Genomic DNA, 14,487 nt, shown 5'->3' with positions numbered 1-14,487 from the left:
TCAAAGTGGTAACTCCAAAACAATTGATAGAGTAGTGCGCATGAGTATAATAAATGTAAAGTTGTTTTACCAAACCCAGACAAAAAAATGATGAACTTTAAAAACTTTGCAAATAAAGAGCGTACAGTGAATTCTGTTTATGTTGACTTTGAGTGTATATTAGCACCCATAGACGAATGAATTATTTTTGAATCGTGCACGGAATGATTTAAATGCAATTATATCACCAACTGATATTATGAAATTTGAAATTACTAAACTACAATGGCACGTTCCACATGTTCAACTTCAAGATGAGCAGAAACTATTATTATATAAATTTATCAGTAGCGGTCAATCAAGGGGAGATATGAGGGCTCTAGTTTCAAAGTGTACATTCTCCATGTTTCATGAAAACTGAGATAGACATCATTGCGTATTCAATTGACAGCGCTGAATTCGAATAACTCACTATTTTTTAGCAAAAGGGTCTATTTCCAGTGTATTTTAAGATTGAAAATTGCATTTAGTTTCAAAAAGTACAATCTCCTTGAACAAGTTTGTTTCAAAACGTACAATCTCACTATTGCCGAGCAAAATGGTCATTCTCCTGTGTATATTCATGCATAGAAATAACTTTTAGTTTCAATACGTACAAAATCTAATCAAATATATATAATATTATTATATTTTGTTCATGCGTATAGTTTTTTGTGTATGACGTGTATTCTGTTTAAAATTTAATACAAAAATAATGGAAGTTAATATTACTCCTACAACCGACAATAAAACCAGAAAAAGGATACGAAATAATACATCTTTAGATTTTAATAATACATCTTTTTTCATATTTAGATAATATTGATCAACCTGCTTCTGAGCCATTGTTAACGTTTTACAGTTTCGCGATGGTTACTAATTAATAATTTTTGAATTAAAAAGATGTAAATATATAGTGAACATGAAATCACTCCCACCATCTATTGAAATAATTTATTAATATGCAAAGGGATCTAGCTAAGCAACTACTTAGAGATTTATTTACTCAACTAGAGCCATCACATAGATAGAAATTAAAGAATTTTAATTATTTGTGTTAAAAATATGGAAAATATTTCTTGTTTAAAAATGTAAGTTAATTTGTAATATAATTTTATATTTTATAAATTAAAAAAATATTTTTTCTAGAATTGAAGAAAATGATAGGAAATTTAAAGATTATGAAGTGGAATTTGTGAAATTATTAAAAAAAATTCGAAAATATGAAACAATTTATGATTATGTTTTAAACCATCATCCATATTTATTTTCAATATTACGAACCAATGGAACGTTTAAATATTATTTCAATTTAATTAAAAAATATAACCCCACATTAAAAACAATAGAAGAACGAGATTTGGAAGAATTGTTATCACTATATCACTTTTCATATCCAGAAGATAATGATGATGATATGTTACTCTTAGAACCCATAGAAAGACGCCCATTGTTATTTTAAGAGAAATACCGTGTTGAGAAACTGTTTTCAAACAATAACAAAGAACACACTATCAATAGAAAACGGAAATTGTTTACATCTATACCACTCATAAATCTGGAATATAGCAGTTCACCTGATAGCGGGATTGAGGATGAATAAGGTTTTATTAAAAAAAAAAATTGTTAAAAAAAATTTTTATTAATTAATAAAATGTATACAAGTATTTATGTAAAAAATGTTAACAAATAAAATTATTATAAACTAAAAGTTTTTTTTATTATGGAATAATTTTTAACTTGTTTAGTAAAGCTATACCAGACACTTCTTCATGCAGTTTTCTGTTTTTTTCTAAGAAATCTTTAGCAGCTATTTTTTGTGGTTCTTGAAGATTTTTAATTGTTTCTTCCAAATTTATACATTTTTTTTGTAAATTAGTTACACTACTCTTTAGGACATCAATCTCTCTTGTTTGTAAATTACGTATTTAACGATTCGGCATCTTTTTTTGAATGAGATACAAGATCTTTCAATTCTTTCATGGATTTCAAGAGGATACTTTTCTCTCTAAGTAAATCTTTCTGCATATTTCCATTTATTTCACTTATTGTTTTAAAAATGCTTTCCTTCACATTCCCAATCAATTTACTTAAAGTTGAAAGGATACTATCTCGCTCATTATTTAATTGATATTTTAGATCTTTGATATTTTTTCTTTCTTCTTCAAATTGCTCCTTCACATTCTTATCTAGTTCTTTGATATTTGCTTTATGTCTATCAATTTCCATTTTTATATCATTCATTCGAGTGCTTAATCCCAAAATTTTTTTATCAGATTTTCCATCTAGCTTGCGATAACCAAACTTATGCATGCTCATTGTAAAAATGATAGTTTGTAACTATATAACAAACTATTCATATTATTCTCTTAATATCTCCTGTCTGCATTTTAAATTGGAAAAGTGAATCAGAAATTAATAACACATAAGCAGTTGTTTTAGCTCTCTAAACACTATCAAACTTAATTGTTCTAGAAGAATCTTTACATAGTTCATTTCGAAAATGTCAGGGCGATTAATATCACCACCATTTTCATAATATCGAAAACCACTAACATGTTGTTCATAATCAAATGTATCACCGCAAAAAATTAATGTATGCACATCAGGATTTTCTTTCAATATATCATAAACTTTTGTTAATAATCGATGAACGAAATTATTTAATTTGATTTTTTCGTTAAATAATTGAATGGGCTTCATTTTTTTACTCTCTCTCTTTCACTAAACACGATATGAAATTAATCCTTCAAAATAAGAAATCAAACTAACTTCTACCCATTTTTCAACTTTAAATTTAACTTCTTAAGAGGTATACAAAATTAAAAATTAGAAGACGTAAGCATAAATTAAAATATTCGAAAACAATACACTTCTTTATTCATTAGGACCCCACATTATCAAAAATTGATTATTTTCATAATGTAGAAAAAAAAAATTCATTTTTAATATGGTTAAACTTAAAGAAGAGTTTTATATACTTCCATATACAAATCTATATCGATTAGTAGATTTACTTGTGTAGTTATATAAAAAATGTATATTGCATTTGAAATTAAATTCATAATAAAATAATTTCTTTGAGAACAGTTTTCTTATGGCATATTGCAAACAAAATTGGTGGAATAATTTTTTTTGTACTTACTCATCACATTTCAGAAAAAAACTACATAAACCATCAAATTTGCTAATAAAAATGTTTTATACTTTTGTCAAACTAATAGAATCATATTTCAATCATGAGCACAGCAATTGTAGATTTACAAGAATTTAAGGATGAAAAAACTAAATTTATATTAAAAGAATTGGCAATCCTGAAAAATGGTAAAGAAATACACAGTTTATAGTTAAATCACCTTATGGATGCTAGTTTATAACTATAAATCAAAATCTTTGAATCATTGGCTGGGTGTGAATTACCATGGAATTGATTGGGAGGATGGGTTTGCACATTTCAATGATGATCAAACAAATGTTTGCAATATTCTAAGAGAATGCATTTATATTAAAGTATTGGAAAAGTATACAGGTGTAAGGAATTATTTTATTATGTAAATGTATGCAACATTGAAAATGTGTGGAGCGTTGATGAAGAAGGATACAAAGAATGTAAAAACAGAATTTCCTTAGATGTTATGAGCGAAAATGTGCTATTGAAAATAGGCATAAAATATACAAAATCTCTTCACCTCTAAAACTATATATGTATGTATCCTATAAAGTACTTAAAAAAATAAATTGTCTCCATTTTTTTTTTATAATAATAAATAAATAATACAATGTAAACACATTTATTTAGTCAACACTTTTTTTTTTTTTTTTTTTGGTTCGTAATATATAATATTCAAAAAGTATAAACAAAATTACTCAATCATCATTTTCAAGAAATTAAAGAATCATTAGACCATCCATCGGAATTTGATGGAGCCATTGAAATATTTTTGAAGAAAAATAGCTTAGAGGAATATTTACGTGATGGATTAATTGTATGCATAACCTATGGAGGGGTTACAGCATTAAAATGTCTTATTAATGTACGTAAAACGAGAAATATAAATCTTGAAACTTGGAAATGAGCAATCGATATTAAATATTATACAGTGAAATAAATTTGTATACTACTTAAAATAAAATATCTATATAAATTAAAAGATTTTTTTCACAATGATATTCACATCTAATATTTTTTTTAAGTGGAAAGTTTATCAATCTATTGAAATAGAATAGAATAAATTAGATTTTTTTTTATTTGTGAAAAAATGTATTCATTCTCAAATAGCTGCACTATATAAGCTTGAATACTTTTACCACATAACCATCTTTAAAACAAGTTAAAATTTTTTCTCAAGTTTTATTTTTAAAAATTAAAAATGGTGAAAATTTCCTTGAAATTGATCATTTTAAATAAAAAAAATCAAGGAAGTGTTGGTATATGTGAATGGAGAAGTGAGGGAGCATTTGTATATATCAAAATATTGGCGACTGAAGTGGTTTGGTGGATGGGTAAATGAGGTGACGATAGAGGAGATGGTGAGAATAGTGAAGACTGTTCTCGCCTATGAAAAAGTAGGGGTGATTTACGTAGAGGAGGTTGAGAGAAACCTCCTCCAGAAATTATTTAAATGGTGAATGTCATCACGGGATGGGAGTAGGTAAATTTTTGTATATACTATAAACGAGTTACGATATAAACGTTCCCTGTCCCAATATAAAAATGCAAAATTGACCGACAAGTCCAATAGGATTTTTTTTATAATTTGTTTTTTTATAGTCAAAGGATACCCCTAGTAATAATACTTAAAAAAAGAAAAACCGGATGTAGAGTTTTCTTACCTGAAACACATATGGTTCATGAGCGTAGGGAGACATTTTTGCTTCTGCACGTTCATGATACATATGTGGTTCAGAGAACTTTTTTAGATTTTCAAAAGTATTTGTTTGTGTAAATACTCTATTATATAATACGACAATTATAAACTTTGCATAGACTTGTCAGTGCAATTATTTTATATCATTGTCATATTTTACAATTCTGTTAGTTTGTTGTTTGTCAGTTTATCGTTTCAAGTTCTAAAATTGTTTGTTGTTTGTTGAGAGTATAATATCGTATGTGCTATTTTTATTGAAAATGTCTCGCAAATTATCAAATGAGGAATTGCGACGTGTACTAGAAGAAAGAACCGAGTATTTTTGCTGATGACGACGTCGAAGATCCTGATTTTGATCCAGATGAAATTTCTCGTTCCAACATTGTAACCGATGGCTTTGGTACAGACTCGCCAGCTGATAATTTATCCGATAACGTCATAAATTCACCTAGGCCAGAAACGAGCAGAAGACGGACTGCTGGTGAGATTATGCGGCTTACTCCGCAAGAAATAAATGATATAGATAGAGAAAATGGCTGGAGTCAGGAAATACTACCACTGTCACGCCAACCTTATAACAGCACCCCAACACTTCATATTCAAGGCGAACAATCTGTTGTATCCATTTATCGACGTATATTGACCAATGAAGTATTAGATCTTATGGTCACTCAAACAAATCTATACGCTTCTCAACTGAAACAGAACGTCAATATGTCAGTTCATAGCCGCATGACCCGGTGGACAGACGTAACACGCGAAGAAATGATGAAATTTATTGCCTTGTATATGCTTATGGGTATTGTGAAATTTCCGACGTTTGAATCATATTGGAAACTAGACGCGATTTACTATCATCCAATATTTCATAACGTAAACATATCGTATAATCGCTTCTCATCAATATTACGCTGCTGGCACTTTGTTGATAATGAAGCTCCAAGGGATCGAAACGAACGTCTGTATAAAATAAAACCACTTTTGGACCTTGTTATCAACAACTGGAAGAGCTTACTAACACCTGATGAATGTATTGTCATTGACGAGTCGATGATGCCGTTTAGAGGGAGGATATCTTTCCGTCAATACAACCCATCAAAAGCTCATAAATACGGCTTGAAAATCTATAAACTCTGCACAGAAGAGGGTTTTGTCTGGAACTATAATATTTACATTGGTCGCGACCCCGAGATTGCTGATTTGGATAAGCCAGGTAGTGTCGTAGTTCAGTTATGTGATGGTCTTCTAGAAGCTGGTCGGATAATTGTGTGTGACAACTATTACAATTCCGTAGGATTAGCAAAATATTTACAGCAGCGTAAGACAGACTTATGCGGCACTCTACGGGTAAATAGAAAAGAACTTCCATGGGCAATAAGATCGAAAAAAATGGGCCCTAAAAAAGGTGAAGTAATTGCTCGTCAGAAGGACAATATAACACTGGTGAAATGGAGAGACAAACGTGACGTTGTTATGATTTCTACATGCCATGACGCTAGTATGCAAATGTCTGCAGGTTATAAACGGAAATTGAAGCCAGAAGTCGTGCTCTATTACAATGAGCGAAAAAAGGGCATAGATGTATCTGATCAACTTTCAAGTTACTATGACCCTAAAAGAAAGTCTCTGGCATGGTACAAAAAGATAGCTTTAGATGTTTTGATTTGTGCATCAGTAACAAACGCTACGCTTTTGTATCAAAAACTACATTCTACTACTAATAGAAGAGATCGCAAAACCGTACTACAGACGCAACAAGAAATTATTAGGGAGTTCTTGCAATTGAACAATGCATCCGATGTGAGTGCAAATTCATTGACCAATAGCCCAGGACCGTCTACTAGCTCAATTGCAAATCAACACTTTCTGACGAAAATTCCGCGGAAAGAGGACAATAAAATTGTCCGAAAACGATGCCATGGATGCTACGAAGACTTGCGTAAAGAAGGCACAAACTGGCAAATAGCTGCAAAAAGAGTAAAACGGGTAGACACTGAGTGTTTGCATTGCAAAAAAACGTTTTGTTTATGCTGTTTCCAAAATAAACATAGTGAGAAATAGCTTAGAAATAATTTGTAATTTCTTAGAAAAATAAAAATATTTTTTCGTATGTCCCGGCGTTTTTGTTTACTTTATGATCGTACCAACACGTCCAATGCAAAAACAGTACAGTTTAAGAACGTCCAGTGGAATTATTCGTTTTAGAAGTTGTATATGGCCCCTGACTCACATATGGCTCAAGAGCGTATTAGTGCTTTTCAAGCAAACGTTTCCTGAACCATATGTGGCTCAGTGGACAGGGAAAGTGTTAAAATGCCTTATTAATGCATGTAAAGCAAGAAATATAAACTTTAAATCTATTTTCAAAAAAATCTAGGTATTTGGAGATGGTCTCCTGCGATTTTATTGAAATGGATCAGATCGGAGAAGACTTATGTGGAAGTGCCATTGATAATAATTATTTAAAAATTTTATTATTATAAAATATATATATAATATGTAATTAATATTTTTAAAATGTATAAACAATTTTTCCATTATTTTTAACAGAATGTCTTTTATTAACAAATGATATACATATCAATTAAAATTTATTCACCTTTTAATTTATACTGGTGCTCAACATTCAAGTTTCCATAAATACTTCAAGTTTATAAATCTATCGAAAATAGAATAGAATAAATTAAAGATTTTTTTACAATGTCCTTCACTATTTTCAGGTTCAAGTTTATTAATCTAATCAAAATAATTATATTCATATTATAATTGAAAAAACCAGTTTTGAATATTAATATGTAAATTTGGTAATATTAGCATTTCAAAATTTTTCCATTACAATATATTAGATTAATTCTGTTTGTTTCATGTATACAACTTTTTTGCTGTATACTTAACTAGACGCTGTGACCGAGTGGTTAAGTGATCAGACTTCAAATCCCACTGCTATCTCTTGTTTTTTTTAAAAAAAGTATATTTCTATACTAGCATCTTCACTTCATACTTCAATTGGACAGCAACTACCGAGTGAGAAGGTTCTCATTGTTGAATTAATTGTTGAAACAATACGTCATCATCAGTTCAATGAACTCAAAATTGCATTCCTAAAAGTGCATCCCCCAAAAGTAAACAATACAATGACCCTTCGGACAATGCACTTCCCCAAAAAATGCATCCAATGCAGTTCAATGACCTCTCTCAGACAATGCACTCAAGGTCGTTTTAGGTCATATAAGAAAACTACGTCACAGTCCAAAGTCCAAAATATTTTTGAATCGGCATTTTACCCCTACTTGCGGGGCAGAAAATTCATCTATTGGCTGTGGAGAATGGGAACAGTCACCACTTTTGCTGGATAAAAAATTTATCCAAGTTGGGTCGATCGAGTGTAAAGAGTGATTGGCATAAAATATTTTTATGCGATCGATGTCTCAACTATTTTTCAACCGACGATAAACTCCGGCAACATTCAGTAAATTGTGGTGAAAAAGAAGCGGTGCGGGTACAAATGCCTGAAACTGATGACGAGCGGTTCGTTGAGTTCAAAGATTTCAACAGCGTGTTGAGTATATGGTGTACGCTGACTTTGAGGCACTATTGGTACCACAGGACCATGAACACATGGAAACGGATAATGAGTCTTATACACAAAATATTCAAAAACATATACCCTACAGTGTGGGGTATTATGTACATTGTACTCATGATCCTAACCAATCATTCTACAAGGCATACCGTGGTGCTGATTGTGTCAAGTGGTTTGTTCTTGAACTGGAAGAAGTAGCGTACTCATTAGAGCAAAAAATAAAACACGTTGAACTAATGTGTCCGCTCACCGTCGAACAAGAACTGGATTTTATGTCAGCAGAGAAGTGTCACATTTGTGGTAAAGATTTCGTATCCAATTCCATACGTGTTCGCGACCATTCACATCGCACAGGTAATGCAAGTTATATATTATTTTTTTAATTTCATCTAATTTTATATTAATCTATTTTAGGTATCTATCGTGGAGCAGCACACCAATTTTGTAATCTGCATTATCAAGATTCAAGGGTGATACCTGTTGTGATGCACAACTTAAATGGATACGATTCGCATTTTATTATTGAAACTCTGCTGACGGAAATCGACGGTCATGTTGATGTGTTGCCCATCAACAAAGAAAAGTACATCAGTTTCACAAAGCACGTCTCGGACATTCAACTAAGATTCATCGATTCCTTCCGATTTCTCGCAGACAAGTTAGAAAATCTGGCCTCATATTTAGATAATAATAAAAAATCCATTTTACATAAAGAGGTAAATGATAAAAAATAAATAATTTTTAATACAAGGTTGTAATTTGTTTTCTAATTTTTTATAGGTCAGTAATGATGAACAATTTCAATTGCTAACGAGAAAAGGTGTATTTCCATATGAATAATACATGAGTAGCTGGGAACGTCTCCAAGAGACAAAATTACCACCAAAGGAGGCGTTCTACAGTGTGTTAACAGATGAACACATAACAGATGAGGATTATAACCATGCTATACAGGTATGGAACACATTCAATTTACATACACTAGGTGATTATTCAGACCTGTATATGAAAACTGATGTGTTACTACTTGCGGATATTTTTGAAAATTTCCGTAACACTTGTATTCATAGCTATGGCCTCGATCCCAGTCACTATTACACACTTCCTGGCTATACGTGGAGCGCCATGTTGAAATACACCAATATCAAATTGGAATTGTTCACGGATATTGATGACTTGTTGTTTATCGAGAAAGGAATCAGAGGCGGTGTAAGTCAATGTTCTAATCGCTATGCTAAGGCAAACAATAAGTACATGGAAGAGGGGTATGATAAAACTCAAGAAGATGTCTACCTTATGTATTATGATGTGGTGAACCTATATGGTGCAGCAATGTGTGGATACCTTCCAACCGGAAATTTTAAGTGGGTCGACACACCAAACATCGAGGATGTTGCAGATGATTCACCAGTCGGGTACATTTTAGAAGTAGACATTGAAATACCCCAACATCTACATGATTACTTAAGCGATTTAGCGCCATGTCCGGAGACAACGAAACCACCTGGATCAAAACAAAAATATCTGCTGCCAACCCTTTACAATAAGACTAACTATGTCGTGCACTACAGGAATTTAAAACTGTATACACAACTCGGTGTTAAGGTAACAAAATACCACCGTGTGTTAAAATTCGATCAATCTGCATGGTTGAAACCATATATTGAGTTCCATACCGAAATGCGCAAGAATGCCTTAAATGAGTTTGAAAAGTCTCTATACAAACTCATGATTAATGCCATCTTCGGTAAGACCATGGAGAATTTGAGGAAACATCGGGTTGTGTACATACGAAAAAATTGGGATGGAAAACATGGTGTGAAGAAATTAATTGCCAAACCCAATTTTCATAGTATGATGGTGCTCGACAATGACGTCAGTATTGTGGAGATGAAGAAGACCTGTATATTTTTCAAAATAGCGATTTACCTAGGGTTCGTTGTTTTGGACATTTCGAAAATATATCCACGAGTTTTCCACTACAAATATATGTACATTCGATATGGTCAAGAAAATGTACAGCTCTTGTATACCGACAGCGACAGTCTGATATATAAAATACGCAATATTGATGTCTATGAGGTCATGAAGCAGGATATTGATCTTTTTGATACGGCTGACTATGCACCCGACAACGTCTATGGTATACCACTACGTAATAAGAAAGTCAAGGGTTTAATGTCCGATGAAAATAATGGTGATGTTATGCTATTCGGGTGCAAAATAAAAAAGAGACTAAACGATCCAAGGGTCTCAAGAAGTCAGCTATCCGAAAACTTACTTTTGAGGACTATAAACGGTGTTTGCTTTAGAACCGTAACTTTTACCGTGTTCAGCAAAGCATCCAATCCAAGCGACAACGCTTACATACCATCAAACATGTGAAACAAAACCATGGGGCCACTATAGCATTATTTGTTGAGTGTAAGTATTTTATATTTTTATTTTTTTAATATTTATCTAATTTTTGCTGTTGTTTCAGAAATGTGTCCTGCTGTTGTTGTTGTTGTTGTTGTTGTGATGATCCTCAAAGTGGTAACTCCAAAACAATTGATAGAGTAGTGCGCATGAGTATAATAAATGTAAAGTTGTTTTACCAAACGCAGACAAAAAAATGATGAACTTTAAAAACTTTGCAAATAAAGAGCGTACAGTGAATTCTGTTTATGTTGACTTTGAGTGTATATTAGCACCCATAGACGAATGAATTATTTTTGAATCGTGCACGGAATGATTTAAATGCAATTATATCACCAACTGATATTATGAAATTTGAAATTACTAAACTACAATGGCACGTTCCACATGTTCAACTTCAAGATGAGCAGAAACTATTATTATATAAATTTATCAGTAGCGGTCAATCAAGGGGAGATATGAGGGCTCTAGTTTCAAAGTGTACATTCTCCATGTTTCATGAAACTGAGATAGACATCATTGCGTATTCAATTGACAGCGCTGAATTCGAATAATTCACTATTTTTTAGCAAAAGGGTCTATTTCCAGTGTATTTTAAGATTGAAAATTGCATTTAGTTTCAAAAAGTACAATCTCCTTGAACAAGTTTGTTTCAAAACGTACAATCTCACTATTGCCGAGCAAAATGGTCATTCTCCAGTGTATATTCATGCATAGAAATAACTTTTAGTTTCAATACGTACAAAATCTAATCAAATATATATATTATTATATTTTGTTCATGCGTATAGTTTTTTGTGTATGACTTGTATTCTGTTTAAAATTTAATACAAAAATAATGGAAGTTAATATTACTCCTACAACCGACAATAAAACCAGAAAAAGGATACGAAATACAGCTGAAAGGAAGAGAAACCAGCAGAAAAAAATACGGTTAGTGTTATAAAATAGTATAGAAAATAGTCATAAAAAATATGGATTTTAAACCTTTTTATTTTTATTTGTCAACCTGGACATGGAAATTATTATAATTATTATCATTATAATTCTGAACAATTTTAAATATCCATACTACTTATTAAAATTAAAAATATTATATTTTACAATACAACCTGAATATGCACTATCCCCATTATTAGGCTCTTATCCCGCCTGACCTTATTTTTTCTTTGGCGTAACTTATGGGTAATGCCTATTTTTTTTTTAGGTATAATCCACATACGCTTCCAGTTTACCCAACTTGTGAACATAAAACAAATGCATTTCAGTGTGCTTCCATTACTATGACTGAAATAAAAGAGTTCCATTCGAAGTTTTACGAAACGAAAGAAAAAATAGTGCAAGACAATTTTATTTTAAAATATTGTAAAACTGTTCCTATAAAGCGTAAACGACCAAAAATTGATCTACATACTTAAAAAGTATTTCAAACGCAATTTTTCGTCCTCACTCTGCAAAAAAACTATTTTGCCTGTTTGTAAAAAAGCTTTTAAGGACATTTTATGCATAACTAGAAGAAGAATTGACACTGTCACTAGAAACTTTTTTAATACCTCTTTACCACCCAAGGAGAATCGTGGAGGCGATAGAAAATTGGAAATGAACAGAGCTCAAAGAGATTCAGTTATGAAATTTATAAACAAATTTAAGGCAATTGAATCTCACTATTGCCGAGGACACAGCTCTCGTTTATATCTCAGCTCCACTTTGAATATCAGATTGATGTGGAAAATGTACATGAAGGGAAACATCAACTTTCCAGTAAAAGAGAGTTATTTATGGTTAATTTTTAACACCGAATACAACATAGGTTTCGGCACACCTAGGACTGACGTTTGCTCAACATGCTTACAGTTGACCGAAAAAAATAAAAGATGGAATGATCAGCATACCAAGGTTAGATTAGTGATGGAGAAAAAGGTGCATAAAATGAAAGCAGAAGCATTTTACCAAATTTTAAGGGAACCTGAAGAAGGTGTCGTGATTTTTTCGTTTGATTGTCAAAAAAATCAAGTTCTACAGAAAGTTCCTGATCAGCAAGCGTACTATTCTCGACAAATTTACATGTTTAACTTTACTGTTGTGAGAGGCACTTCTAAAAGCAAATTAAATCCCAATACAGTCACCTGTTTCTGTTGGACTGAAAATGAATACAACAAAGGTTCAAATGAGATTGCTTCCTGTATTCATCACGTTTTAAATTCGTCAAATTTTACTGATATTCATACTATTAAGCTTATGTGTGATGGTTGCGCGGGGGCCAGAACAAAAACACAACACTTATTTCAATGTGTTGCAACTGGCTTGCCAAACGAAATGTTATTTCAAAAATTGAAGTTGTATTCCCAGTAAGAGGGCACTCCTTTATTCCTCCTGATCGTGTTTTTTGTCATATCGAAGTGGAGTGCAAAAAGAAGGAAATAATTTTAGAACCTCAGGAATATTTGGATATTTTTTCAAAATATGGGACTGTCTTGAAAGTTGGAAAAGATGTTGAAATTTATGACTGGAAAACTGAAACCATCAAGTTTATTAGGCCTCCAGGACAGTGGCATTTTGCTTTTTCTAAAAGGAAAAGAATGATTATTACAAAGAACTCAAAAGGAGTAGTGTTAGTTCACGGTGAAGGCGTGTACAATTCGAATATTGGAATGGGAAAACCGATTACAAAAAAAGCAAGGAACATAATTAACATGAAACCATCCAAAATTCCAATTCGAAATGTTGTCAGCAGTAACAAGAAAACTGATGTAAATAACTTATTAACTGCACATTATGGAAATGAGTGGAAAAATGATCCGGGTTAATTTTTTACAAATTTGTCATAGAGGGAGATGAAATACCGGGTTATGTTGAGGAAGACAATATTGATACATTATGTGAACGTCATGCAATAAAAGATGAAATCAATGTCGCCGTCTAATAAATAAAAATAAATATTGACTAGCTTATTAATCTTTTTATTTTTAACGAGTTTTATTTTTAAAGTTACTATTGAATATTTAAAGTAACAATAATTAATAATAATTAACATGTTTAATTTTTTTGTAAACTTCTAAACTAAAAAAAAATGAATAAAGACGTCTAATTTATTACCTATTTATTATTTAGTAAAGTTATTTTCAAAACGAGCAATTTCCTATTGTTAGTTTCATACTGTACAATCTCCAAACAAAATTGTGTCAGAACGACGACAAAATCTAGTTTTTTTAAGCAAAAAACTGGTAAATCATCTTGGCATAACTATATGAAAAGGTTAAAAAAATCCGAATGGAGAAAAAACATTTATTGATTAAGTTATTAGTTTTTTTCGTTTTCTGAAAATTTAGTGAATATGGAGAATGTACACTTTGAAACTAAAGCCCTCATATGTTTTCGTCGCTCTACAAACTAATCGACGAAACGTGAAGGAGAAGGATGCAAGTCGTTTTGGTCATGGAAATTTGACTGATATAAAAGTGTTTTTAAACTCAGATGTGTGTCCATACAGTGATCTGAATACAGATTTTCAAAATAATCGATATGCTTTACTATACGACATGTATTCAAAATTTCAAGAATCATATTATAAAACTAACAGCCAACCTCTCTTAACACCCA

At 31.5% G+C, this 14,487-nt stretch overlaps 1 protein-coding gene across 1 annotated transcript; it reads left to right on the top strand.

Moving 5' to 3' along the window:
- The first annotated feature begins 3,257 nt into the window (after positions 1–3,257).
- Positions 3,258–13,810, top strand: LOC123301395 (piggyBac transposable element-derived protein 4-like). The gene is made up of 5 exons (XM_044884132.1): positions 3,258–3,342; positions 3,904–4,052; positions 5,190–6,863; positions 8,613–8,823; positions 13,716–13,810. Exons 1-5 carry the CDS (start codon positions 3,258–3,260, stop codon positions 13,808–13,810), a joined length of 2,214 nt encoding a protein of 737 aa, XP_044740067.1.
- Positions 13,811–14,487: the final 677 nt, after the last annotated feature.

This window comes from Chrysoperla carnea, chromosome 5 (assembly GCF_905475395.1).
Source record: "Chrysoperla carnea chromosome 5, inChrCarn1.1, whole genome shotgun sequence".
NCBI lineage: Eukaryota > Metazoa > Arthropoda > Insecta > Neuroptera > Chrysopidae > Chrysoperla > Chrysoperla carnea.
The sequence above is the reverse complement of the archived record's forward strand: the minus strand, read 5'-3'. Positions and strand labels throughout refer to the sequence as shown.

Excerpts from the sequence above, each read along its gene's own strand:
- LOC123301395 (XM_044884132.1), top strand. The coding sequence starts at position 3,258 with ATGAGCACAGCAATTGTAGATTTACAAGAATTTAAGGATGAAAAAACT. Across the intron at positions 4,053-5,189 it reads CATTAAAATGTCTTATTAAT|AAGAAAGAACCGAGTATTTT; the intron begins GTACGTAAAACG and ends GACGTGTACTAG. Across the intron at positions 6,864-8,612 it reads GGCAAATAGCTGCAAAAAGA|GCATACCGTGGTGCTGATTG; the intron begins GTAAAACGGGTA and ends TCATTCTACAAG.